Source organism: Brienomyrus brachyistius, chromosome 11 (assembly GCF_023856365.1).
Source record: "Brienomyrus brachyistius isolate T26 chromosome 11, BBRACH_0.4, whole genome shotgun sequence".
NCBI lineage: Eukaryota > Metazoa > Chordata > Actinopteri > Osteoglossiformes > Mormyridae > Brienomyrus > Brienomyrus brachyistius.
This window is the reverse complement of record NC_064543.1, coordinates 10,014,593-10,042,591: the sequence shown is the minus strand read 5'-3', so window position 1 is coordinate 10,042,591 and position 27,999 is coordinate 10,014,593. Positions and strand designations below refer to the sequence as shown.

The 27,999-nt window shown below is 45.7% G+C and overlaps 2 protein-coding genes across 2 annotated transcripts; one reads left to right on the top strand and one right to left on the bottom strand.

Moving 5' to 3' along the window:
- Positions 1 to 2: 2 nt before the first annotated feature.
- On the bottom strand, positions 3 to 26,531 carry LOC125751818 (dysbindin domain-containing protein 1-like). Its single transcript, XM_049031147.1, has 5 exons — positions 26,411 to 26,531; positions 21,151 to 21,489; positions 16,946 to 17,086; positions 9,799 to 9,936; positions 3 to 1,106 (listed from the first exon to the last, which is right to left on the bottom strand). The coding sequence occupies exons 2-5, from the start codon at positions 21,179 to 21,181 to the stop codon at positions 925 to 927; spliced, it is 492 nt and encodes a 163-aa protein (XP_048887104.1). The 5' UTR covers positions 21,182 to 21,489; positions 26,411 to 26,531; the 3' UTR covers positions 3 to 924.
- gas8 (growth arrest-specific 8) lies at positions 22,750 to 27,999 on the top strand. The gene is made up of 11 exons (XM_049031142.1): positions 22,750 to 22,853; positions 23,182 to 23,271; positions 23,430 to 23,627; positions 24,251 to 24,457; positions 24,598 to 24,652; positions 24,788 to 24,993; positions 25,148 to 25,315; positions 25,629 to 25,715; positions 26,419 to 26,628; positions 27,366 to 27,431; positions 27,778 to 27,999. The coding sequence occupies exons 1-11, from the start codon at positions 22,845 to 22,847 to the stop codon at positions 27,925 to 27,927; spliced, it is 1,446 nt and encodes a 481-aa protein (XP_048887099.1). The 5' UTR covers positions 22,750 to 22,844; the 3' UTR covers positions 27,928 to 27,999.

The following is a 27,999-nucleotide window of genomic DNA, read 5'->3' as shown; positions in this document are numbered from 1 at the left end:
ATTTTTGCAACATTTTATTTCACCAGCAATGCACATATAACTTCTGCTGATCCAACTAAGTCGAGTATCACACAACCAAAAACATCGGTCCCTCCGTTTAGCTCCGTCAGTCACTCTGTATTGCTCCGCTTTCATTTATGGTTCCACGTTTCTATGTTGATTCTATGTTGAAAGTTAAACATTTGCAGGAACTGGACGCAACTCAGTATGTTTGTAAGAAAATACTTGATGAAATCTGTCAATGAAAGGCTAAGGTTTCGACTCGGCACTAAGAAATGCTACGTAATCTAAAACTTTTTCACCTGCCCCCCCCCGCGCCCCCTCCCATTCCTCACTCAAAGTCAAACGGGCAGTGTACATAATGAATAATGAATGAAGGATTGGCACTGGAAGCATGTTTACCCGCACATCAGCACACACACGCGAGGCACGGAGGGGAAAAGTGCTTTGTCAGCCCCTCGGTACAGTCGGCCGGCGGCCATTTTGGACCAGCTGATCGTGTCCTCTTTAACAGCAATATGTCTGGAACAGCAGCCTGCAGGAGTCTGGCCTGTAACAAGCCAAAGTCCTCCTTTGCTTTAACTGTTCTGGGTGGGGCCCCATCTTAAACCATGATCTGTACACCTCCCCCCACCCACCCAGTCAGAGCTTTTACACCTCGCTGTAGATTTCCCAGCATGCTCTGGGAGCGGGCATGCTCGAAACAAGAGTTGGTGCTCCTGAGAGGGCCTGAATCCTCGGACTTTTTGCTAACCTGATTTTCCGGATGTAAATAAAACGTGCGACGTGTCAGGAGGGGTGCGTGTGTGGGCGTGTCTCGCTCGCATGGCTGCGGGGGGCATAGCTTCCAAAACCAGTTCATGTAGCACCATTTGGTCTCGGGTGGGAGTGCTGTTCCTGGGCGCCTGTGAAGGGGGGGGGGTGCTATTTTGGGCGCTCCATCTTCAGGAAGGGGTCCGTGTTTTCGGAGTCGCTGTGGTGCTTCCTGTCGCGAGGCTGCTCCCCTCGGCTGCAGCGGGTCCAGGATGGAGATCGCGTGTATCCGCCCCGGGTCAGCGGGGGCTGCTGCGGCTGCTGGTGGTGGTGGTGATGATGGTGGTGGTGACCTGGAGGCAGCACGAGAAACACCATCATTGCCTGTCTAAGGAATGGAAACTGTAGTCTTTGGCCAAAAATATGCGGATACCAGCTTCCCAACATCTCATTGCGAATCCAGCGGTATTAATATGAAGTTGGTCAGTTCATTGTTGCTGTCATATCCACTGGGATATGATATTTCTGGGAAAGCTTTCCTTTACATGCTGGAACGTTGCTGGAATTGCTGCCATTCAGGTTGGGTATTGATGTTGGGTGATCGCGTCCCTTTCCGTGTGGCCGACCACTTCATTACTGAACCCGAGGGTTGTAACCTAGTGTAAAGTCAGTAACCTCTCCTGTCTGACCATCCATTCGGCTGGTTATGTTTGTTACAGGAGACTGACTGGCTGTGTGCTTAATTATGCATCTGTGTCAGCAGTGGGTGTGGATGAAATAGGAAATTCCTATGATTAAGTGGGGCGTCTGCATACTTTTGGCCATGTAGTGTATGTCTGGATCATTTTTATTCACTTAGTGATGAACCGTAGCTGTGCTGAGCGATCACAGGGACACTGCAGACTGCAGCCCGCCCTCTTTGTTGTCTTCTGTTTCAGCTTGTGCAAGTAATTAAAAAAAACCACTCACTGGTTACATTACCCAAAATAGCTTGTGCACATGCAGTTTTACGTATATGCACAACAGGGCCTCTATTAAAGTGATTCCCATTAAATTCGTCTCCCGATTTAGTAAAACATGCTGGGATTTGAAAGCACAGCCTTTTGGATGAAGGTGTTCTTCAACTGCCACTCCTCACATCTTAAATCCTCGATCGAGGTATTCATCGAATGAAGTGCATGCTTCAAATCACATAAAACGAAATAAGGTTGTGTTTCTCTGGAAGTTAGGTGTTTCTTAATGTTTGTCCATTAGGTTGGATGGTACAGTTTCTATGTAGTCATTCAACGCGTAAAGGAGATAAAAGCGGATTCATTGTGATGATCTCAGTGGAAGTTAAAGTACTTTTCTAATTGTTTCCTCATGTTCCTTATCATATCTAAAAATGCATGCATGCATTTTCCTCGAATGTCCATCCAGTAGTTGAGGTCAGGGTCCGGATACCTGACGAACATACACACACACGCAGCTGCAACACAGCGATCTATTATGTAACGTTATAATTGGTGTTAATACTTGCATTTTTGAGACGCCAATTCACCCAGCTACATGGTTTTGGGATGCAGTAGGAAGCACATACACACCGAGACAGGATCCGATTTAAACAGCCCAATGGAGGGGTGAGGCCATAGTGCTGAACGCTGAGCTTCTGTGCCGCCCAAAGACTAAATCCACTTCAGTTTATTGGACTGAGTTCTCCATGTTTGCTTTAACCCAATTTGAGTTCTAGAACTCATTCAGACAGCAGCCAAGTGCAAACAATACGTGCCGTTAGGGCTGCGGTTTACAACAATATTGGAAGGAAACGTAATGTAAACAATCCAAATGTCAGTGGACGGGGTGACTGAATATTACGTAATCATTTCAATTATTCAGGGAATTGCTGACCCAGGAGAACTGACCTCATTTATGAGACAGTTCTCCTGCAGGCTTGGCCCTTTGTGCTCCTCTGACGCTGTGACTTGCCTGTGCGCATGTGCAGGTTCGAGTTACCGTACAACGGGGCCATGCAGCCGAGACAGGCCTTCGGGAACCAAATATACAAGACTTATTTTCTTGGTATCTGATTCCCTGCTGTCATTACATGGAATATATCTTCCTCTTGTCTTTCAGATTGCTTCTGCAGAAACACTATAATTCCCAGTCCAACAAACGGAAACATTATTCTTTTTATATTGTCTTGTTCATTTTTGTTTACTTAGTGCCAAAGCATAGCTGTGCTGACCAATTCACAGGAACACTGTAAATATGTATTATAATGTAACAAAACTAGCCATGAAACCTTTTCAAGGTCCTTTTTTAAATATCCGACTGGTTGTAGAATGCAAAATGAGAGGATGTCTTCTTCTTCTAACCCGATGAAGAAAACATCTTTGTAAAACACCTTTCCCTTAAGTGGTTTTTCATTAAAAATACTCCAGAGAATAGTGCAGATTTGGCTATTACAGCTTCAGGGTGATGTGGGGAGATCAGGGAGGAGGTGAAGGAGAAAGGGAATGAAAAGCTGAGAACTGAGATGTACTGAGACACGAGAATGATAAGAATCAATGCAGAGTGATGGATGAGGAGGATGAGAGAGAGGACCTGGGAGAGTGCACAGAGAGGTGAGAGGACCTGGGGGAAAGCACGGAGAGGTGAGAGGACCTGGGGGAGGGCACGGAGAGGTGAGAGCTGCTGTGCCAGTGTCACAATGACTCGTTTCCCTAAGCAACGGAAGGGTGGGCGGTGTCAGGGGGTGGGGGGCAGCCAGCTGTGCTGACCAGGAACCAGGCTGCTTGAGAAGGTCCATATCAACCCCCCCCCCCCCCCCCCAGGCCCAACAAAGCCTGAGTGAGGTTTGTTTCTGGAAGCTCAGACGTTATTCTCTGTACAGGAAGAGCCTTTGATAGAAACTTATGGGCGACTCCTGCTTGCAAACAGGCTGCAATAAAACATACTATATTAAAAATTCAGGTTAAATAATGTGGTTGGTAATAACCAGCCCACACACCACTTTCTGGTTTGCGGGCTTGAGGTACAGTATAATGAATACATACTTTATACTAAAACAAACATTTGACTAACTGACACTAAATAAGAACCTTTTGTACCTGTAACAAACTTATCTACAAATTTGACTAAAAGAGTGGCTTAGGGAGCGAATCGCCTCTGCATTCTGGGAACAGCCTGTACTGCATGAAAGCCCAGGATCTGCATCATGACCTCACTCTACCAAAATAAATATGTTCTTCCATAAATTAATTACAGAACCTCTAGATGTATAGATGTTTTTTTTCTGTCTCTTTAAGCTTGAGGTTATAATGACAGAATCCAGTACTAACCAATTTGACAACTGCCTGGGTACCGAGTAAAAGCTTATTTTTGGTTTAACGGACTCTTCCTTCTTTTTGGTTTGATTTGTGATCATATAGGTTTGTCATCCCCTGCCATGTACAATATCAGCTTATCTGTTGATTGGTGTGTGACTGATCAGCCCGTGGAAGGTGGTGTTTAAGTGCTGTTTCCTTTGCACACCAGGTGATGGCAGCGTTCACAGTTAGCGTAGATATCTGAGTTTTCATGATACATTAACAGCATAGTTTAACAAGGAAGGAAAAACATTTTAAGAAATTGATAAGGCTCCTGTACTATGTGAAAGTACCAGTCTGGCCCCAACCTCAGCCACCCCATAAATGTGCATCAACGGAACAGCAAATTTGGCTTTAATATTGTAATACTGTTGGTTATAGAAGATCAGTCTGTGAATATATACAGCAATTCAGTGATGTAATCTCTTAGGCATCGATCGTGTCGATTTTCTGAGTGAACTCAAAACAGGCCAAATTATTGAGCCGGTCAGGTTCTTACCGGTCAGCACTTTTGTCCTGAAACCCCCCCCCCCCCCCCCCCCCCCCCCACTATACTCTGATACACAACGAAAAGGCGCATTAAATGTGGATGAGTAAAGAACCGACATCAGCATGTGGGAGTCGCTGACACTGGCGGGTATGCCCCCCCACCCAGTGTAAAATGTCGCTTTGGGAAATGCTAAAATAAATAAATGTAACTGTAAAATATAAATCAAAGGTTATAAACAAAGGGTGTGACTGTTGCTGTCCACACCCTGTTTCATTGTCCTGGAGTTCCCAGTGCATTGTGGGTAGGCAGAGTGGCCAGGAGTTCCCAGTGCATTATGGGTAGGCAGAGTGGCCAGGACTTCCCAGTGCATTGTGGGTAGGCAGAGTGGCCAGGACTTCCCAGTGCATTGTGGGTAGGCAGAGTGGCCAGGACTTCCCAGTGCATTGTGGGTAGGCAGAGTGGCCAGGAGTTCCCAGTGCATTGTGGGTAGGCAGAGTGGCCAGGAGTTCCCAGTGCATTGTGGGTAGGCAGAGTGGCCAGGAGTTCCCAGTGCATTGTGGGTAGGCGGAGTGGCCAGGGACTCTGGACAGCGTATGGTGGGCAGTGGCTTTGCCCTCACCTGCCCAGCCTCTGATATTTCACTCGAACCGAGTGGCAGGTGTGATGCCAACACTGCTCTGCTATCTTTGTCCTTAGGGATATGAAGGGCAAGAGAAAAGGCTGGCACACCCCCCCCCCCCCCCCCCCCCAGAAGGCTAATTCTTCTCACAGCTTGCATCAGATTTATTCCATTACAGGCTTCACTCTTCTGTCCTAGACATTACTATGCTTTTTTTACACAGTGATTAGATAAATATAGAATACACCCCTCCCCTATCCTTGTGCCCTGTGCTGGCTCCAGCTCCCTCCCCCCCCCCACTTTCTGTGACCCTGACCAGGATTAGCTGATGGGTGGATGGATGGATGGATGGATGGACAGACGGGTAGATGAAAAGCATACCCTCTTTGCTCAGTTCAAGATATTTTCAGGACAGAGCAAAAAGCTGGGTTGAGTTACAGGTGTCAGAAAAAAAAATCTTTTTATTATTAATACATAAAAAAATGCATTTTTTTCCTACGGACTGTAACAGATCGGTGCATTTAACTAAAGATATTGCATTTATTTAATCATTTGTATTTTATAAAGAAGAATGGTAATTTCAGCCTTAACCTCATTTCACATGACTTTGACCCGTGTGACTCTGTGTCCCAGACACTGTTCCCAGAATCCCGTGCACTATGCCAAAGGTCTCATGGGTAACTGTCGGCGTGACAGATGGTGTGCAGACCGACAGACAAACACCCCACCCGACGCGTCTATCCCACCAATGTGTCACTTCCTACTTGGCTGCTTCTGCATCAGCACTAAACAGACGAAGCCGCCGTGTTTCGCTAGCGTCCCGCTGAGCTGTCCCTGCCTGGTTCCAGATTCCCGCCTCCAGCGGCGCCATGGACGCGTTCCACTTTCCGCGGCCCTCTGAATTGATGTCTGAGAGTGTCTGTGTGCGTGCTCGCCATCTGCAATGGTAACTGTACTCCGTTTTGCACTGTCATTGTGAAGCATCCCTACCTATTCCTTCACCATTTTTGTTCAGTGATCCCATGCAGAGGGGATAATATGAGGGCTCCTTCTGGCTGTTAACCTTTCAAATCACCGAGAAGATGAAGTCATATATCTTCTTCTCTCAAATATATCTTTGGTGTGCTGTGCCACACTGTGTGAGGGCTGCCCTGAATTATTCAGCGTGCCATTAAGACCGACGGAATTTCCGCGTCTTTCCTTGGCGATTGCGTCAAGTTTAAACCCTGCTCACCTGACCCTGTGACTCTCCCGATCAACGCAGCGCTGCGGAAAATGCCGGAGAATTTGAAAGAGCGATGTCGCTGTCCCTTGAGCTGGAATAGCTGCACCATCAGCGGTTACTTACAGAGAGTGGGCAGCAACCGCATAAGGAGTTTCGCTTTTGTAGACGCATAATGAGTGCTGTGTCATGCGAGACGAAGACGTGCACGGGCATATGGTCGTGAGGGACCAGTGCCAGCTTCCCAGAAGAGCCCCACTGACAATGTGGCAGACCAGGGACAGAGCTCTGTGCGGCCAGGTCCAGCAGAACTCACCCAGGCTCAGAGAAGTGATGTTTACCCGGATCCTCTGTGCAAGGCGCCGTATCAGAAATGCAGATGTGCCGCCGACCGCAGGACGTGCGCCGAAGCAGCTCCAGCAACAGAGCCTCTTTCACGAGGCACCCCAGTTAATGGACTCAATAGGGCCTCTGCCTAGCAACCGAAGGGATTTTTGGCCGGATCGCTCGCAGCTGCGGCCGGAATGGGATGACATCCTTGATCACCGATTAGCCGGCCGCAGAGAGAGCCGGTGTTCCTGGGATGGCCGTGACGATTTTGTTTCCTCTGCACGGAACCTGGGCCTGTGTGATGGTGGGCGGTGCCTTGTCTCCAAGAATGCTATTGGCTGTTCACTTTCCTCTAACGGGTGGGCATTCACAAGGTACATGACCCCCCAGGAATGGGTACAGCGGCTGGTGTGTGGACTCCTAACGCGTGCGCTTTGCCAGCATTGCTGGGAGAGTAACATTCACAGGTTTATTGTGCACCATTTTCCCCACCGAGGCTGAAAATGGTCCAACAGCTTCTATCACAAGTCCGAAAAAACCAGAGGCGGCAAAAACATCTCATGACGACAGAGGGTGAATGTACGGCACGAGAGTGTCGGACCTGTGTGCCCTGTTCCTGCTCCCCCCCCCCGCCATCTGCACGGCGCCCTTCTGTTTATCCCATTTCATCACCTCTTAACGGAGGTTTTTGCCCATGGTGATGTACAGCATTTTTCAAAAGCCTCTCCCATTTCTTGCCAGATTAATCCGTGACTTTGTCAAGCAGATTGTGCAGTTTGTCCGGTTTTAACTGGGTCTGCCGTCTGGTTTTATATGAGCTAGGGCATGTTGTTATTTGTGCCTGCCGGCTAGCATGCCATCAGCGGGGGGGGGGGGGGTCATAGTGCCACTAGGACTCATCCATCTTAGCTTTAGTGGCAGTGCAGCAGAACCTTAATCACTCACTGAGAAGACTCAAAGCACAAGGCTTTCTAAAGGGCAGCACAGGGGCTGCATGAGAGAGTGCGAGACGGAAGGAACCGGAAGGCAGGTGCTCGTGACCTGCAGGGGCACTCACTGCATCCAGCGAGCCCAGAGGGCCACACCTCCTGTATCAGCATTTGCCCCCACAGTCAAATTGCTCTCCAGCTCTTATTTATGCAAGTACTGGAAGCGGTGAGAAATCTCTCTAAATTTACGGGACAGCAGAATCGTTTAGCCTGTTGCGCTGTCGGCCTGAGCGAGGCGGGGGCAGGTGTTTGGGTTTCCGCTCCATCTGACTGTGGATGTTCTCTCATGTTTTATTCATCTGGGTCAGACTTAGCTCTCTCTGTCTCTGTTTACAGGTGATGGCGACTGGAGAAATCCTGGAGGTCTGATTTCTGACCTTTAAGTAACACAAAAGGAAATGTTTTTGGGGATCGCCCACAGGGAGCTGGGCTGGGTTTAGATCATATTTCACTGACCAATCAGGGCTTGACTGGATCTGTGGGCATGGCCTTGATTGGTCAGTCAAATATCATATTGACATCGGGGTTTTAAAAAGGTCACTGGCTTGATGGAGGAGGAGTGTTGATGGAGAAATGGAAACCTGAAGATCAGGAAACTGCAAGAAGGTGGCTGTGGGCGTAGCATTCTTGGCTTTTCATTTTGTTTGTTATTCTTTGGTTCTAGGGTTCTGTTTCAGTTCATTTTACAGCGTTCTGTGTCCTCGAGCACATTTTTCTGTGATAAATTAATTAATTTGGTTCAGCTTGAATGTCTGAAGTCTCTATCCCACCTAAACTTCAGACTTCCATCCCAAACCTGCAAACCCTGACAGGAAGGCTTTCTGTCTCTCGGGTCTGTAGCATGTAACTAAGCAACAAATACACAGAAAGACCACAAAACTGCGTCATGTTTGTTTGATGTTCAAGGAGCAAATGGGCATTCCAATGACATATGACAGCATTTAGAGCTGTCCTTGGCCACAGCCTTGTCAGTGCCATGACACAGAGCATGTTGTTCAAATACTACATATAATAATAATAATAATAATAATAATAATTAATGGATACTGCACTCAGTGGCACGTCATTAGGTACACATAGTTACAGTAGCTCTGGGTAAGACCCACTTTTGCCTCCGGATCACTTTAAAAGTAGGCAGATTGTGCCCTCAGTGGTACCTTTCTATATACCACTGTTGTACTGAGACTTTATTATTGAGCATGTGGTCCTAGCTGTCGGCATTGTCCTCTGACCGCTCTCACTAACCAGGTTTTTTCACACTCAAAAATGCCATCGACTGGATGTTTTTGGTTCATCACAACATTCCCGGCGAACTTTAGACTGTAGACACTGTACTGCGTGAAAAATTCCGGTAGGTGCTGGAATCACAAGGCAGTCACGCCATGTTCTAATCCGTCCAAGTTGCAGCCGGATGGTTCTCTCTTCTGAGGAGCGGGCAGTTTGCCTTAGAGGACAGTCGTACCTCATAAACTGGCCTTTGAGTTTAGGTATCAAAGGATATTTCCCATTTAATAAGACCTGGTTATTCTTGGATCATGATAAGTTGCTATGTAACTCGGTTGGCCCCAGGTGAACTGTGACTGTACTGACAGTTTTATAAAGATTCCTGTCGACTCGCCTTCCTGTTTCTACATTCCACAGGTCCTGCCTGGAACTGTCAGCCTTGCTGCTTCATCTCAGAAAGACGGGTATCACATTTCATTGACCCTCGCTTTTAGGGTACACGTGCACACGCACATTAATGAATAATAATACCCTTAACCCTTAATGTCACAGGATAGATTATGAGAGATAAAATCCTCTGTTCATCTGCTCAGGATGTCTGGGGGATCTAGATTTACTATACTGTGTGAGGGAAACAGTGTTTACATATTTGAATATAAGCTTGGGCATATTTATTACATCTGTAAGGGATGGGATGGTCTTCCTGCAGATTTTAAGCACCAGCCTATCTATCAGACCTTCACTGAGTGAAGGCCACACTCATTTCCGCGGCTTGAGAAGCAGTTTTTCGTAGCCGGACACGCGGCGGATAGAGACAAACTCACCAGCCAGGGAATCATTGTGGTTCTCTTCATCTGAGTCGGCAAAGACTTCAGCCAGCTCCTGGTCGGACATGTCCGTCAGCTCGGTCAGGTCCAGGAGGTCAAAGTGCACCTCCAGGGAGGATACGCTACTCAATGGCTCTAAGAGGGGAAGGAAGAAGGAGAGTAGGAATGAGCCATTAGCTCACGGGGAGAACTGGTGCTGCTCTCTGATCGACTGACGTACTGATCCTAATCCAACGAGTCTCCTGGTACAGCAGGATTATTTTAACAGCAGATACAGGTAGCAATGGCAGGATTTTAGTTTTATCTATAGTTTTTATTTTATCCTGGATCTATTTTAGGTAGTTTGCTTGGGTTTATCAAATCCTAGCTGCAGGACATTTTTCCTTAGGCGCACGTAAGACTTGCTTTATGTGGGATAGTAAACACAACCATGTAAAATAGGGATGGAGGAGAACAGAGACTTTATTTGGGTACTGGAGTGGTGACTGGAACAAGAAAATGCTGGAATGAGAACAGGCGTTGGGTCTTGGCTCTGCAAGGTTATGGAGGCACTTCCTGTTGGGACCATAGAGGGTGGGGCATAGGCTGAAGAAGGAGGAGTCAACTGGTTTGCTTTTCGACCCCATTGGTCAACTGAAATTCCATGGTCAGGACCCGGAATGCATATCAGCGAGCCCACATAAGTGGCAAATGAACACAGTTACGTAAAGTTACCACCGTTAATGTAAGCTATAAGTCAAATGCACTCATTGGCAACAAAATGAACAGTAAAAAAGCAAAAACCCTGTCTTTAAAGAAGAACACTGAAGAATTTGCTTTTATTTTCCACTTATTGGGGTTGCAGTTTTTAGGAGCATTATAAGCAGACAATGAGTGAAGCCCGCAGTATGTAAGGCTGCAAGCAAGGAAGCCCAGCAATGTGAAGCTGCTGGGTTCGAATGGAGCTGTTTTCAAAAGAAGACGAAAGTCGAAGCCAAAGACGAAACCCCAAGAACTCTGTCTGTCTGCTTTACCGGAAATAGCTAAAATGCCGTGCTTAAGATGTGTGATCTGCAATGGCTCTGCTATTTATTATTTCAAAAAGTGCAGAGTCATTGTGGCACAAGTAACCCCAGGCTTTGGTTCCGCTTGTAACATTTCCAGTGGCTGGGTAGAAAATGCAATGCTGCTGCCCCCCCGCCCCCTTGGGGAGGTCACCCATCCTGGGCGTTGGGCCAGGGTGTGGCCAGTGTCCATCTGTATCGCTGTGGTGCCCCTTGTGCAGCCTTCCTGGCTTCAAACCGACCCGTCAGCCCATTGGGATTCAGAGGGCGGGGCCGGGCCATGCGAACTCACTGAGCAATTGACAGGCATGAGTTCTTGCAGTTAACAGCACAGGCTATTCGGCCCCGCGTCCGCTATCGGATCTCGCGTGCCTCTGGTTTTGAGGTGCAGTGAGAGTCACGTGGTGCATTTGCCCCCCCACGCAACCCTTGTCCGTCCCCCCCACTACCGTGAGGGCTTTGTTCTCCGGATCGCTTCGTCATTGCCAGGCCTGGTATGTGCTATGGCAGACGCTGGGGCCGGGATGCTTTTGGGAAGGCAGTGCTTTCGTTTTTCATGTGCGGATGAGTCGATGTGGAATTTCCATCCCTTTAATGAGACCAGCTCCCCATCGGCAGCCATCCCGCTCCTCCGAAGACGGGCCCCTTTTTTTAGGAGCAATTAGTTAGGGGGGCTGCAGGTGCTCGGCTCTGTCTGCCGCTCGGCACAAAGTCCCCCAGGCTCTTTGTTAGCAGACAAAGGCAATCGCGGCGGGTCAATATCTGCGAGCTGCCTGACACACGCTATGTCAACAACCAGGATGCCGCCTGACAGGGTGTCAGCCAAAGATCATCCATATGGGGGGGGGGGGGGGGGCGTCTCAATTCAGGTGGCATAATGCTGTACACTATTAATTTTCAACACTCCGTAATGAGCGCCACCCCCTAAGGGGTGCTGGGGGTATAAAAGCCTACATGTCAGCCCACCTTTAATGATGGGGGGAAGCTGGGAATCCCACATAACCTGCAATCCCCCCCGCTGCTATAAATTTGGCTCAGTCCGGTTGTTAAGGCTAAAATAAGATTAATGCCCATCGTCGATGACTTTGACAGCTGTCAAAGAGCCCAAGCAGCCGTTAGCACTCGCTTGGGGCCTGTTGCTAGCGCGCGCTCGCCCCTGGGCCTCTCCTTGCCAGTGCTCCATCATCTCACCAGCTCCCTCATCCTGCTGGGCCGCTTTTGTTCAGATTAGTCCGCTGCTTGATCCTAAAGCTCCCACGCAAATTATGCAAGCCGATCTGATGGATTTTGCGTTGTTATTTTCAGATTTCCTAAGCCAGGGAAACAGAGGTTGTACTGTGAGACTGAGCTGCATGGTAATACATTGTGATGTATAATACATAAAGCTGATTGCAGTCTGGGAGGGGCTCTGGCAGCATATCTGCCCTGCAGGAATCTAATTCCCACCCTTCCACGGAACAGCCACATTAAGCAGTGCAAACTGGGGCCCGTAGCAGCAAATTGTCTCACTGCCCCGGTGACATTCACAGGATTTTTGCCACTTTCGCTACCAAAAAAATCTCACATGCAATATATATGTGTGTGTGTGTATATATATATATATATATATACCCGCAACACGCAGAACTACATTAAGATTCCAGGAAAAGACCCACCATGCACTGCTCTTCTTACAGCCGGAGTGCTTGTTCCTTTATTTCCCCCTACTGTTTTTCAAATTCATAGTGCGGGTTGGGGGGTGGGGGTGGCTGAAGACTGTTTGGGAGTGCTGCCTTCATTTCCCAAGGGATCATCTCCCTGAGAGAGCACAGTAATACTGGCCTATCTGCCAGCCTTCTGGCGAGGGGGGAAAACAGGACACATTTTAAAAATGCAGAATGCCACCCCCACAGTAGGCATTCTGTTAAAATACTTTTTTCCTCTTCTTTTCTGTGCAGTTTGCTTTCAAGCCCCCACTCCGCTCCCCAAGTAATAAATAATTAATGAAGAATAAACAGCAATAGGAGGCAGTGTAGAATTCAGCAAGTTAGACGGAATGGGACTAAACATTTATAGTCTGAATGAAAGGAGGTCATTACATTTTAGCGGATACGTTTATACAAATCCGCATGCGACTGGCCATGCGGGAGCTCCTGGAGCGATTGGGGCCCTGTTGTAAAAAAAAAGGCCTGGTCAGCTTAAACTGGGTATACTGTTGATAGTTGACCAGTTTAAGGTGCGTTTTTGCATGATGGTTTGATGGTGTAGCCAGCCACGCCAGTATGACCAGTTTGATAGACTGACCACACCAGCATGACCAGCTGGTGGCCCTGCCAGCTAAACTACCAAAGAGCAAGGAGAACTGGGACGTGACCATCTAAGACCGTCTTAGACCGGCTAAAACCAGCTACCAGCATAAGCTGTTTTTAGCAGTTTTTTTTTTTTTTGCTCAGTGGTGCCCATTGGTGGCATCACTCAGCCGACTTTTTGGATGTGAACTGGGAACCTTCTTACCACAAACAAGACTTTGCATCCCAGAGAACCACAAACCTCCCTCAGTCGGCTGTATGCCACCATTTCGCACCCATTGTAGTCCCAACTGTATTCGTTCCCAAAGGAAGATGAACAGTCATGTGTTTTAAAGCTCAATTTTCATACAAAACGCTCCGTGTCTGATAACCGTGGTGCAATAGGCTTAGGGCCAGTTAACTGAAATGTGCCCCCTGCCAACAGAAGCCGTCTCCGTTCACCCCCTGGCACTCTGGAGATCCTTTGACAGGCGCATCAAACTGCAAGCCAGGCTTCAGCCACCAGATGAAGCGAGAGGAGGACTTTGTGGACCCCACCCACATCGAGATGCTGAGTCTGACTCCCACTGCTGGTGCCATTTGCTGACACAGACAAAAAAGGCTTCAGGGCGATTCGCTATATTTTACATTACGATGAAGCGCCAGGTTTGTTTCGCATCACATTTGCATCTTCATTAGGGCTTGTCACTAAGCGCTCTGGGAAATGCAGTGCAGGGACGCCGTTGGAAATGTGTCCAGCGAACGCTTAGCAGGGACCGCCCTGCATAAGGGCATTCGCTAAATGAGAAAAGCGGCAGCGTAAATATTAGGGTCCTCCTTCAGGCAGCACCAGGAGTTGCAGCAGAACAAAGGAGGGGATGTTGTTGGAGGTGTGGCACTGGACCTGGAACAGAGGGGCCTTTTACAAACGACCCCCCCTCACAGCAACAAAAAACTGTGAGTCTATCACCCACCATTCAGCACTGTGTAGTTTATTAGGACATTTGGAACTATACAAATCAATAAAATGTAAAGCTGTATGAATGTATAAATATATACAAAATAAGATTCATAAATATCAAAGAGAAGTAACAAAGACAACCAACACAATATAAGTATTACAGTATTACCCTATTGGCTAACAGACATTTCAGTGTCTCACTAGCCTATTTCCTTACATGTATAATTTTGTACTTATAAAGCGTTGGATTCCTGCATTCCTTTATCTTTTGCATGTTTCTCTTCTTCTTTCTCCTTTCCTTTTTCCCTAAACTGGGCACTTGATGGCTCAGACCTTATCTTATCCATTTGTGTTAATTTGGCACTCCCGTTAATACATTAGCCCTCCCCCAACGCTGTCAAGCAAGAGTCAAGACTAAACCAATTCACCTAGGGGGGTGTGCGGACTGGCTTGAAATTATTTTTAATGATTTCGCACAAACCAAAAAAATATATATAATAATGCAACAATGTATCTGTGACACTGTATGTCACTGCATTATAAATCGATTGTCATTCATTTGATAACGTTTCGTAGCGTGACTGATTTTACTAATTGCGTAGGTATTGTACAAAGGCAGAGGTGCGCTGTTTCATAGATTCCCCCGCTCCCTCTTCCTTGGGTTTCCAGTGGGGCGAGCTGAGGTCAACCCACCCCCCGCCCCCCTCCCCATCTCGTACTTCTGAATGGTAGCCTGCCTAGCTCACTAACTACAACCAAGGCGTCCCCTCCGACAAGGCTCACTGAGCCACGCGGCGACATGATATCATTGAAAATCTCAACAAAATCTCACTGGAAATATTTACTTTAACTTTTTTACTATAACAAAGTGTCAAGGTGTGATGTGGGAATATGTGTATTATAGAGTTACTCTATAATATACAGTATAATGTATTACAAAATCCAATAGCTACATCATATGTTAACAATATATCTTAGTATATTATTCTGTAATGTAACATATTGGAATTATGTGTGACATATGTTACTCGGTGTGTCATTATCTTTTATTGGACAATGACCAGGTTGATGAAGGAGAGTGACAGAGAAAATCCAGATGAGAAAAAACGGGATCCAACAAAGAAAAAAGAGAGATAAACGGAAGAGAAGAAAAGCAAAGATGGCATTATGGAGTGTTAAAGAGGCATTAAATGGGCCGTTAATAAAAAGGGTTTGACAAGGTTTGTTCTGGGGGGCAGGAATGAAGATGGCAACTGCGATCTCCCGGTGACCTTGATGCGGCAAAACTGAGCAGAGCACCTGCCAAGGCGGCCTGCGCGATTTCCCGGCCACCGCAGTCACACCGGCGACACGACCGCGCCCGACCTGTGATCAAAAGCATTTTACGGCCGGAGCGGCTTTTCCCACCAGGACATTGAACAAACACATTTCTATGATTCTGGATGCCATCCTTTCCTCACGAATCGGGGAGACTGAAGACAGGCAATGGTTAATCTTCTCGCAGAAATCTGACGCCGACTTCTGTTTCTGCTGTAAAGTCCTCAGCCGAAGCATAACTAGCCAGCTGGCAAATCAAAGTGGCAGAGAGTGGAAACGTTTAGCTGAGAAAATGCTGCTCGCACCAGTCAGCCCAGAAACACATGTTATATTCAAAAGATGATGCACCACAAGAGGCCATGACAATGACCCTGTCCACTGAGAAGGACATTTCCTGCAAAACACTATTAACTTTTAATGTTGGCTTCAGGCTGGGAGATGGTTAGGTTCTATTTACTTCACAAAGCAGGCCTGGGTGCAGGGGGACAGTGCCCATGTGAAGGCTGAGGGCTTGCAGGCCGCTTCCTGTTTTCAGGCCTGCATTTCTGATTGGTTATTGGACTGTATGTGTAATGGTGGTTGACCTACATGCTTGGTTGGGTGATGGTAGACGGTACAGGAGCCCTATTGACCTTTCAGCTCAAAAAACCTCCTTATCTGCTGCTGAAAGACAGCGCACAAATTTGCCCTCGAAGGCGCTGCATTTCCGAGACCTCTTGCCTGGCCTTGCCCTGCATTTAATGGGACACACAAAACGATCTGTTCTGCTACTCAGCCAGGGCACAATGCTGCTTCTCACGCGCGGCGGCTTCACATACCGCCAAAAAAATTCGCCCTTGAAAAAAGGTTCTGTTGTGGAACTTAGAAATTATGGGGGAAGTATCCTTTTCATTCAGTGGGTTGACCGCACTTTAAAAATTCACAACCTACAAAATCTCACATGTACTTAAAATGAAACGTGTGGACCCAAAGTCACGCAAGTAAAAGCACTGAAAAAACGAAATGCAAATCAAAATTTGTTACTTAGCTGATGAGCTAAGTACCGACAGCACACAGGATGTCGTCCTAGATCAAGTAAAAGTGACGGTGTCCCTTAAGATTCAACACCAGATACTCACATACTAACCAGTGATACACTGTCAACACACAATATTCGTCCATTTGCATGTTCCGGGCAACATTAATCAACATAAATAATGGCTGATGTTAAACTGGTGTGAAGTAAGGTAGTAACATTGCATCTGTAATAGTTTGACTAAGGCATTCACTACATGAGTAAAGAACCTGGTGTAGCAGACCTAATAAGCCATAAGCCCATATCCATCCTCTATGCTCCATCCATATTCAATGCTCTTGCCCACTGTCATTTGTCGTTCCAGATCAGTGTTTCCCAATCCGGTCCTCGGGGACCTACAGTCAGTCCATGTTTTTGCTTCCTCTGAGCTCCCTGTCAGACTGTCCACACTTTTGCTCCCTCCCAGCTCCTGGTCTTTGGGTCCCCGAGGACTGAACTGGGAGACACTGTTCCAGAGGGTCACTGGTACTCCAGCACTTACGTCTCCTCTCAGTGACCTGCAGCAGTCCGGAGTTAGTCACAGGGACCTCCTCCTCTTCTACTGGGTTGTGGGAAGGCTCTGTGGCCAGGTCTCCTGAACTGGATGGCTTCAGAAGAAGATTCAGGATGTCTTTGTTTGGCTCTGCAGGGGAAGGCAGACGAACAGTCAGGCATTCTTTTCCAGCCTGGGAGGTTAGCATCAGTGATTAGTTAGCATGCGTCACATTCTGCTCAGTGTCAGTCACATGCTATTCTGGGTGCTTGTAGCTTTCCAGCGTCTCTAGAGGAGGTCCGGCATGGCAGGATTTTGGGCCCCGTCTTACAGCTTACAATGATGTTTATACTAACATCTCAGAAAACAGCGAAAGAAAAATCATTAAGAAAACAACAGCAAACACCTAATTGGGTACAGCTAGCCTTACACCCACACCAAGACACCAAGAAAATATTGCGGTTAATGCAATTAATCCAGTCTCTTTGTGTCTTTGTGTGTCTGTCTTTGTGTGCGTTTCAGCTCCTAAGTTTCTGTCTATTCACAGTATCAGCATGAATTAAAATTTCATGAACTTTGAGCTGAGCTGCAAAGACTCACTGATTCCTCAGTAAGATGATTTGTTACTGAAATGAAAAAAACAATATTACTCGTTTAGCGTATTATTAAATATCCCTGCTGCCAGCTGTGCGCCAGCTGCTCTGAATGTGTACTGTTAATACGATCATAATGAATGATCACACTAACCACTAACCACTTATTCAGTACAGAGTTGTGAAGTCATAAATATCATAATAATTAAAATATTACTACACAGTGGTACATCATAAGAATGTTAAAGAAAATGCTTATTTAGAATAAATATTCCTACGATCATAAATTTCACTACAGGAAATCTGAGGAACAGTTGTTTCCGAACATGAGATAATTTCCTGGACTGACACACAGTTTAGCAGCATGAATGAACAGTTAGTGGACTGTAATCCATATTTTCATATTCATATCCTTATTTTCCAAAATGGCCTGCTGTGTAATTAAGATATAGTCCTACGGCATAGTGATTTACATTTTCTAGATTTGCAAGTGCTGTGTGCACTGCCTGACCCTCCCTTCTAGGTCACTCCGCTCACCGTCTTTGTCCCTTAAAGCAGCTTAATATTCATACTGTGTTCTTGATGCGGTTCTGGAATTGTTTGCCCTGCATTTTAATTAAATACGTGTCAACATCACCTGCCACAGACATGCCTTTCTTGGCTTTTCCGTGAGATTCAGGGCTGACTGCCAGCTCCACCCAAGCAGCCCTCTCCGAACATTACAGTCTCGTTAGGCTTTAATCTGGACCGAAAATGTCCTGGATCTGTGTATAGCGTCACATGCCATAGACCTAAATTGGCTTCTAGCTGTAATATGCCAAGCCCTCGGTGTCAGAGGGCCCGGACCTTTGCCGAGGACGTGGCTCAGCCTTGCAAGAGACTCCTAATTAGATTAAGCCAGCAGGGAGTTCAGTTTCCTCAGGTAAAGAAAGGACTGGTATTAAATATAGAAACAAACACTGTCTGCTTCTCTGTGAAGATCAGTGGCACTAGACAATAATTCAGCTTTGTGATGCTACCAAACCATATTAAATTAAACCTTGTACGTAAGACCTTAAAGGCAGTGGCTGACATAAATTCTTAATTTAGTCATACTCCATGCACAGTGTATATTCATATTATTGACGCATAGATTTAGTATCTCAGCAGGCTGTATGGCAAAAAAAATTTTTTACCACGAAACAGTGATAAATCAACTGTAGTTTCAATTAATGATGTGTAGGGTCTAATTAACAGTGTCTATGACAGGATTCTTAATCCACCTCGTAGAGATCCACTTTGTATGCTGATTTTCTTCAATCGCAGTCCCTAATTAATTGGTCTTTGGGGTGGTAATTAAATTCTTTATCTGCCATTAGGCATGCCTCAACGTTTCTGTCAGAATTGTATTGTACTACGGTTCTGTTGGTTGGTCTTATTAATACCATGTTGCATACTTGCCGGCAGCCTGTCCTGTTACCCTAAATCCCAAATTTAGGGTTAGCCAACTAAAGCTATGGTTCGCGGTAAGAAGGTTCTGGCATTTTCATACATCAATACCTGTTTCATGCACCCGGATGATGGGAAACCACAGCTTACCTTGATTTAATTACACAGTTGGATCTCAGTACACAACTGGTCTAGAGTCATAAGTTTTAGTGATAAGATACTTATATTTTTATGTACTAATTAATTTACATCAAATTAAAGGGTATTTTACATTTTCAAATAGCTGTAATTTTATACAGTTTTAAATTATTTAACGGTAGCTCAGGGGGAAGTTTTGAATATTATGTATGTGTCCTGTAATGGACTTACGTCCCAGGGGTGCATCCCAGCCGTGTGCCGTATACTGAATGCGACCCACTTCAGTTTTAAGTGGTTAGAGGACAGATGGATGGATGGATGGTCCGTTACCTTTACTATTTATTGTATGCGACATATTGATCGATATTTTTCAACGGCTGAATTAAATGGAGCAGTTGTTTGGAACAAATACCAGCAAATGTTATGAGTGCCAATTGTTAATATAGATCTCACTGAGGTACTCCATCAGGGCTATATAATAGTAATTATTATTGTTGTTGTTGTTATTATTATTATTATTATATTTGTTATTATTGTTATGACGTGTGCATTTGCTATAGTTTAACTTTTTTGACTGGGCTGCCTTCAGTACAAGTATTAAAATCCATTAGACACTAGCAGAGAGAGTTCACAGTTGATTCAGCGGTAATTAATCATAGCAGTAATTTAGTTTACGGAAATGCAGCCTCGCATTCATGGGATGGTGATTAAAACGTGCACCAGAGAGACAGCGGCTATGCAGTCATGCACCGCATGCTTTATGCTACGGGGTTCGCCTGTGAGACAGCGAAAGTCAACTATAGCGTATTTAACAATGGTGCATGCTCGCCAACAATACATTATCAAAGGAAGCGATCATTTCTGAGTAAGCCTGTGTCATTCTGTTAATCTATCCTCGGATGTTTATAAGAAACTAATTTTGGACTAATTTTATTATGTCACCTTTGAATATATACATCAAGAGTGTCATGTTATGAAATACAGGTGGTAGAGATTCGGATTTCTGTAATCTTGTAGCGTTGACATATATGCAAATGCTACATATACTATAGATAGGTTAGGGTGTGGTGGATGTTTTTTGTGATGTATTTTCCCCACGCTTGAGTCATGCAGCGGCTGTGAAACAATAGGCATCAGAGCAGAGGCACAGAGAGGCGAAGACTATCGATCATCTACATAACGCAGGGGTGCTGCGCCAGCGTAGGCGCCTTTGCTAGCGGACAGTGTTTCCTCGCGTTGGGAAGAGCCGGGAGGAGATACTTTGAAGCTGTTCGCCAGATGTCTGGTGGCGAAGCGGCTCAGACTGAAGCCGGTTGGTTTTTGTTTGGCGCAGGTGCTGCCCTGCATTTGACAACTAACCTTCCTGCTCCACGAACCCCAGCATTAGCGAGGGGACGATCTACTTAAGAGATTTTGGGTTATGATATACAATTTAAAAAAATAATTTAACATGATCGAAATGTTAATGTATGTAAGGCATCATTGACATAGACAAACCAGACGCGGATCGCGAATGCTATACAATACCGATAGCTGACATTTATAAAAGTGAGATAGGAGCCGCATTCCCATCCAGCCGGGCTACACCAACAGGCCACTTTTTCTACATTATTGTGATAATCAGTTGCTCAGGAAATACACGTATCTTAATGAGCAAAGATAACATATATAACGCAGCAAGTTAAGAGTATTATATTATTATAAAACGTTACAGCGAGTGGTGTCTCAGGGGCTTCTTGTCAGATCAAACTGAAAACAACTGTTTTTACTATAACTCAAAATTTTAACAAAGGCACAGAAAACGGTATTTAATCAATGAATACGAAATAACAGTCCCACTTCGGCATGAGGCGTGACAATTAAGTTTCTCTTTTTTGTTACATGCGAAACAACTTGTTATAAATACACATATTTTCAAATTGTCATTGTCAGAGCGTTTGCTGCCCGTATTTCACATTTACAGTGAGTTTCATTCCTACGTGTCTTTCCCCATATACGCCCCCCTCCCCATATATCTGTACGTTATATCAGTCAGGATCTATAGCTTGCACCTACCTGGGGTACTTGCCCCTCCTTGTGCCTCCATCCAGTCAGGGGGAGTGTGCAAGGCTGTCTAAGGCAGCATGCATAAAGAGAGAGGGAGCGAGATATACAGCGGGGGAGAGAGAGACGCGCCGGCTCCACTCTCCACGGCATCAGACACCAGCGACACCCCTTTTTGCCCCCCACCAGCGATCCTCACCGGCGACGCATCCCCACACGAGCACGGCAGTTCCGGGGACGCTGCCACCGTGAGCCGCAAGACAGGGAGAGAGGGAGGACGATCGCTCTGCTGATCACGGTGCCTTTGCTCACAGTGAGCACAGCATAGTAAATGAGCCGGGACGAGGGAAACTGCGGAGGAAAGAGACGGAGAGATCTGGAGAGTGGGATAGGCGGTGCGTGAATGTGTGTGTGTGTGTGTGTGTGTGTGTGTGTATGTGTGTGTGGCATCTTGGCAGACTGCCCACACTAAAGGGATGAACTGTCATGGGAGGGGTGTTGGTTTGGAACTGGGCGCAGACTATGAAGAGTCGGAGATGCTGGGGGGAATATGAGTGACAGTGGCAGAAAACAAAAGGCTTCCCCAGTTTGCATTCTATGTGTAAAGGTACTACTGGGTACAAATGGTGTTTTCTCGTGTTTGTTTTGTATTTCAGTTCCACTGCCATTGCCACACCCTTCATCCCCGGGACCTGCACCTGTATGAAATATGCACCGTCATTCTTGGAATCAGCGCTTCTTCGGGATAAAAATATACTTTTTTTTTGTTTTGTTGGTTCTAAAAAACTAAGCCACATAACTAGTTAAAGTTAATGCAATCCCAAATGTTTAATTAATCACCGAGAGAATATAGACCTAACAGAAAGACTTCTTCTAATATATAGATTTCTATTTCATATGAGAAACACCACCGGATGAATTATGCATATATTATATTATATAAATTATATATCACTCGTGAACGACATATCTAATATTAATATGACTAATACAATTGATGCGCTTTTATTAGTTAATAAAGAAGATGTAATGAGTGACGCTATCTTGATGATATTTTACCTTTAAACAAAATTAAAGTAAAATGCAAGTGTCTTATAAATAATACTGAAATATAATTTCACTGACATAAATAAATTAGAAAATAATTTTTGGCCGCACGGGTGTTGCCAGGCAGATTCTGCCCTCTAGTGGATAAAAGTATTAATTAAAAAATAATGGTTTGTGAATGTCTTTAATGAAGAACAACACTTCGTCATACCAGTTTTACTGTTTTTTCATCTTGCACATTTTATGTTGACATTGAAACAAACATATCGATATATTTAGCTATTATCCATTGACAAGGCCAACATAAACTGGCATTCACTGAAAGCCATACGCTTCATGATTTCACCATTATACTGCTGACTGACTATTAAAAATGACACACACTTCCAGTTTACCGGGGCGCAGTATTATTCAAATTTGCCAGACCATGGCTGCCGTATGGAAAACTTGCACATGATTTAATAAGCTTGTACAGCATTGAGACGACTGGCCCTCCGACACGACTGGCCCCGCCCCCAAACCTTCCGGCGAATCCCGTTTATCGCGAGAAAGCCGCCACGTTGCTAAGAAACGGCTTCGTTTGCTGTCCGCTACAGGAATCACAACTCAAAATACCCCCCTTCCTCTACCATTTATTACCATCGTCTTGCACTGGTTATATGAACATGGTAAGCCACTACCAACGATTATACTTGCTTGACCATAATTTGTTATTATTTACTATCCTTCGTGTGACGTCGAATCCTAAACTATATGAACGTAGCTTTCCAGAAAAGTTGCCGCAGATGTGAAATTTGTTAACACACTAGCTAGTTGGTGTGATAAACCTTAAAGCAGCGTTTTAGCAAAATGTCCATCAAATGTTTTGACAACAGCAGGCGACGCTGCGTCCATCTAGAGAGATAGCTAGTCTAGCTAAAATGTTGCATATGTGCACAAAAGCCGTTACCAGACACTGACATGGAATGGTCTAGTAGCTAATACTCTATATTTCAGCCTCCGAAAAAGAAAGCTGCTAAGTCGGCAAAGGGAAAACCCCCCACTGTGGTAGATGGTCTCTCCACTGAAGAGATGTCGAAGGAGCAGGTAGGACCTTTGACTGGATCTGCGTGCGATCGATGCTCTGTTTAGTGTTTATATTAAGTCATATAAAGATCCGTATGCTGTTCAGTTAATTATGGACCGTGTAGAGCCTGTAACTGCACAAATGAACAAATGAACATTTAACTCTGGGGATGTTAAAGCTGGAGGAGCACATTGTGCGGCTCCGGGATGAGCTGGATAGAGAAAGGGAGGAGCGCAACTACTTCCAGCTGGAGAGGGACAAGATCCATACCTTCTGGGAGATCACCAGGAGGCAGCTGGAGGAGAAGAAGGCGGAGCTCAGGAACCGGGACAGGGAGATGGAGGAGTGTGAAGATCGACATCAAGTGGAAATCAAGGTAAGTGCGCTTTTTGAAAATCAGTTTTTGGGACCATTAGTGGAATTAAGCATCAGTTAGCACTGTTGCCTCACACCTCTGGGACCAGGGTTCAAGTCCCCGCTCTGGATCCATATGTGTGGAGTTTGTATGTTCTCCCTATGTAGATGTACGGTTTCCTCTCGGTACTCCAGTTTCCCCCCACAGTCAAAAACATGCTAAGGTTAATTGGAGTTACCAAATTGCCTGTAGGTATGCATGTGTGAGTGAATGGTGTGTGAGTTTGCTCCCTGCGATAGGTTGGTGCCCCATCCTGGGTTATTCCCTGCCTTGTGCGCGTAGACTTCGAGATAGACTCCGGACCCCCAATGACTCTGAGTAGTGGGTGAAATCAATCAGTGACTAATGGTGCAAGGCAAAGGCACATACCACTGGCAACATGTCCGCCTACACCTGTGGAGGATCAGGAAGGGACTGCATAGACAGCGATGTGGGCTGAGTCGACATTAGTTGTCTTGGAATGTAAGAAGTTGAATTTTGACTGCTTAGCTGTAAAAACGGGCTAAGCTCCGGTCTTTGCTGTGGCTGAGATGTGGGATCTACACACGTTGCTTCATTGTTCTATCCAATTTGTCTCTGTACAGGTTTATAAGCAGAAGGTGAAGCACCTACTGTATGAACATCAGAACAACGTCGCCGAGCTGAAGGCCGAAGGAGTGCTGAGCAGCAAGGTGATGCAGAAGGAGCACGGAAGCCAGGAGAACGAGCTGCGGAGGGCCATGCGGGCTCTCAAGGTGGATTACAAGGAGCAGGAGCTAGGGCATGAGGACCTAGTGAAGAGCCTCAAGCTGGTATGTGGACTCTCCCCTATGCTTCTCAGTGTTTCCTTCGAAGGTTTTGTGGTAGTTTGTGGTAATTAGAAATGGGTTATGACATTTGTACGATATGATAGATCTCACCAGCTCTCCTTTGCTAACTGAAATTTCAACAGAAGCAAGAGGAAGAAGTTACCAAAACAATGAGTGATTTTGAACGGCAAGTACGAGGTTTGTTATGCAACAAATATAAGATCACACATATAGAACCCATGTACATGTACGTTTAGGGATGACGGACGTGCTGCATAGTACAACATGGAACCTATCATTTTATATATATATAATTTATTAACCTTTTCACAGAAATAGAGGCAAAGTATAAAAAGAAAATGGAGGCTATGAGAGCGGAGCTGGATTTGAGGAGGAAAACAGAAATTCATGAGATAGAGGAGAGGAAGAACGGCCACATCGATACACTGATGAAGAACCATGAGAAGGCCTTCAGTGACATAAAGAACTACTACAATGACATCACTATCAACAACCTGTCCCTCATTAACTCACTCAAGGTGAGGACTTGGGTGGCGACGGTGGGGGGGGGGGGGGATGTATAGCAGTAAGGCAGTGCCTGACTCCGCAGTGCATGGAGCGGCACAGAAGAGGTCCACCCGTGTGCCTCCGGTGGCAGCGAGTGATATACTGCATCCGGCATCTTCATTGAAGGAGCAAGTTGATGAGAAAAAGAAGAAGGAAGAGAGGATGGAGAAGGAGATGGCAGAGGTGCAGCAGCAGAACAAGCGCCTGACGGAGGCTCTGCAGAAGGCCAGCGGCCAGCTGGCGGAGCAGAAGAAGCAGCTGGCTAACTATGATATGGACAAAGGCTCCCTAGCGGTGAGTTTATTGCCGAAAGCCTGCTGTGAGCTTCACGGTATTGGCTCTGTTTTACTGGCTTTGTCCGTGTTTTCATTTCATACTGTTATTGGATATGGATCTCATGGTATTTGAGGAAGATGAAGTGATACTGAGCAAATGTTTAGTTTGGTAAAATCTGCAGCATTTCTTTATTTCCAGTTTTTTTTTCAGTTGAAGTCGGCCAGTAGCTTCAACTTCTGCAATGAGCAGAAACATGCTAGTGTGAAATACTGCAGCAGATCTCAGCACTGGGTGGTGTGTTTAAGCTGAAGACAGCTTGGTCTCCCCACAGCGGGCCAAAGCACATCTGAAGATTGCAGAAAAGGAGAATAAGGACCTAAAGTGGGAACATGAAGTGGTAGAACAGAGGTTCGGCAAGGTGAGATGATGTAATGTTGCATTTCCGAAAACACATATAAGTCCACAGAGCAGTTTTGCCTGATAGAACCTGATTTATGCACTTGGACCCACACAAAACTTGGCCAAATGTCTCTTCATTTGATCTAAGTTTGGATCATATGGGATCATATATTGATCATATATGATGTAATGGTCAGTTGGACGATTTTTATTCTTAAGAGGTGGAAGTAAGTTAGTGGGTCTCACAGAGGCGATACCTCACCCTTATCTCCTTACTAGTCTTAGTACCAGTTGCTTGAGTGTTATGAAAGTAGCAGCTGTATTCTGTCCAGCGGAGAATCAGCAGACAGTCTTTTCAAGTCATACTGAATGTCAGAGCCAAAGGACTTTTGACAAGCATGTCAAAAGATCAGGATCATGCACATCAAAGCCAAGATTTTGGTAATGGGCCAAGACATCTCAGGTCAACAGGTCTCCAGGTTCTTTGGAGCAGGCCTGCTGATCCCCAGGTTTGCTTGTGATTTTAAAGTTAAAACTTAATACCAATAACCTTCACGAAGTGAAGGGACCCTCATTTGGAATTGTGAGCTATGTAGAAATCTGAATGGCCACTTGCATATCACTAAACAGGAAATCTCCTGTTCCTTGCACTGTGTATGATACTGTGTGAATTGAGATGTTTTGTTTGAGCCTCCAGATGACCACCATGCTCACCTAAACAGGTCCAGGCAGAGAGGGATGAACTGTACCAGAAGTTCACGCAGGCCATTCAGGAGGTGCAGCAGAAGAGCGGCTTCAAAAACTTGCTCCTGGAGAAGAAGCTGGAGGTTCTGGCTGACACCCTGGAGAAGAAAGAAGCTCAGCTGAATGAAGTCCTGTCTGCCTCCAACCTGGAGCCCACGGCTCTTAGCGTGGCGAGCCGCAAGCTGGAGGTACACCTTTCCGCGACCTGCTCCTCTCGTTTAATCCTCAAGCTCCCAGCATGCCACACTGCACCTGAGCTCATTTCTGATTGTTGTTTTCACCGCTTGGCTGCTGTATAGATGAAAGCCAAACTTTGCGGAGTTGGAGCTACATTCAGGCTTTGCTTAGCTGGCCTTTATGTTCTGTAGGCTCTAGGGTGTGTATACTTCAGACCAAGAGCTGCCTACACCTGGGCCAGCAGTGAGCTACTTCCCAGCACCATTGAGATAAAATATTCACTTTTTCCAGTGGATAAAAGCATGATTTAATGCAATAAATATACAGCATTATCCCAAAGACTTAGGCAGTCAAAACAAATGTTTAAAGTTATTTATCTGTACAGGGGTGTTGCCAGAGATTTTGGGCCCCATGAAAGCATATTATATTGGCCCCCCCAGTCTAGATCAATCCGGTTATTTTCCAAAACTTTTTAGGCCTCTGTCACTTCAAATTCTTCAGGACCACTGTGACTCACAACTTTTACAGAGATCATAGATTTATACTCGCATAAAAATGACTTAAATGGCATTTTGTTTGACTGCCTGTGTAATGTAGGTTATCACGACCCTGATGTGTTGCACTGCAGTGCACACTGGTCTAGTCCATAGTTGTATACATATTTTATATGTATCTTTTTCATTGAGTTGAATTTAGTTTGCGTGAGCATATGTGAGCATATTGCGTGAGCATATCTCTCTCTTTTCAGGATGTTTTGGATGCTAAGAACCTCACCATCAAAGACCTGCAGTATGAATTAGCTCGTGCGTGCAAGGTGAGCGTATTGCATCATCATTCTCGCTGCAAAGTTGGGGTTTTCAACTTGGGGTGGGGTTACCAAGGGGTCCGCAGAAACATGTCATAAACTGACAAACGTTAATACAATCATCTGGTTTGGACAATGTGAAAAATATTCATGGAGGGTATTATTGACAGGGAGCCCCTAGCTCTCGTTCATTTTCATTGGTGGGTCCCTAGTATAAAAAAGGTTAAAAACCCAGCTTTCTTGCCCTGTGCTCAACTCATCAATAGATGGCGCTAATGTGTTTCTTTACATGTGGAACATGTAGCTTTGACAGGCAACTCACCCGCACCTGTCATTCCGTGTGTCTTTTTGCTAGGCTCACAATGACTTGCTGCGGACGTGCGAGGCTAAGCTCAGTGCATTTGGGATCCCCGTGGAAGAGCTGGGTTTCAAGCCCCTAGAGAGCAGCGTGACGGGACAGACTCTGGGTCTGGGGCCTTCTGGGCTTGTGTCCGCCCCAACGTGAGCCGCGAAGCCCGCTACAGGGACGCGGTGTTTATCGATAGTATTTTGAAATAAAAGTGAACCATCAGTCTGA

What these genes read in the sequence shown, in the direction of transcription:
- LOC125751818 (XM_049031147.1), bottom strand. Translation starts at nt 21,181, where the DNA reads ATGGAGGCACAAGGAGGGGCAAGTACCCCAG. An exon ending in AGGAGGGGCAAGTACCCCAG is followed by an intron (nt 17,087 to 21,150) that starts GTAGGTGCAAGC and finishes CTTCCCCTGCAG; the next exon opens with AGCCAAACAAAGACATCCTG. An exon ending in GCAGGTCACTGAGAGGAGAC is followed by an intron (nt 9,937 to 16,945) that starts GTAAGTGCTGGA and finishes TTCCCCTCTTAG; the next exon opens with AGCCATTGAGTAGCGTATCC.
- gas8 (XM_049031142.1), top strand. An exon ending in TTTTGAACGGCAAGTACGAG is followed by an intron (nt 24,653 to 24,787) that starts GTTTGTTATGCA and finishes ACCTTTTCACAG; the next exon opens with AAATAGAGGCAAAGTATAAA. An exon ending in CCCTCATTAACTCACTCAAG is followed by an intron (nt 24,994 to 25,147) that starts GTGAGGACTTGG and finishes TCTTCATTGAAG; the next exon opens with GAGCAAGTTGATGAGAAAAA.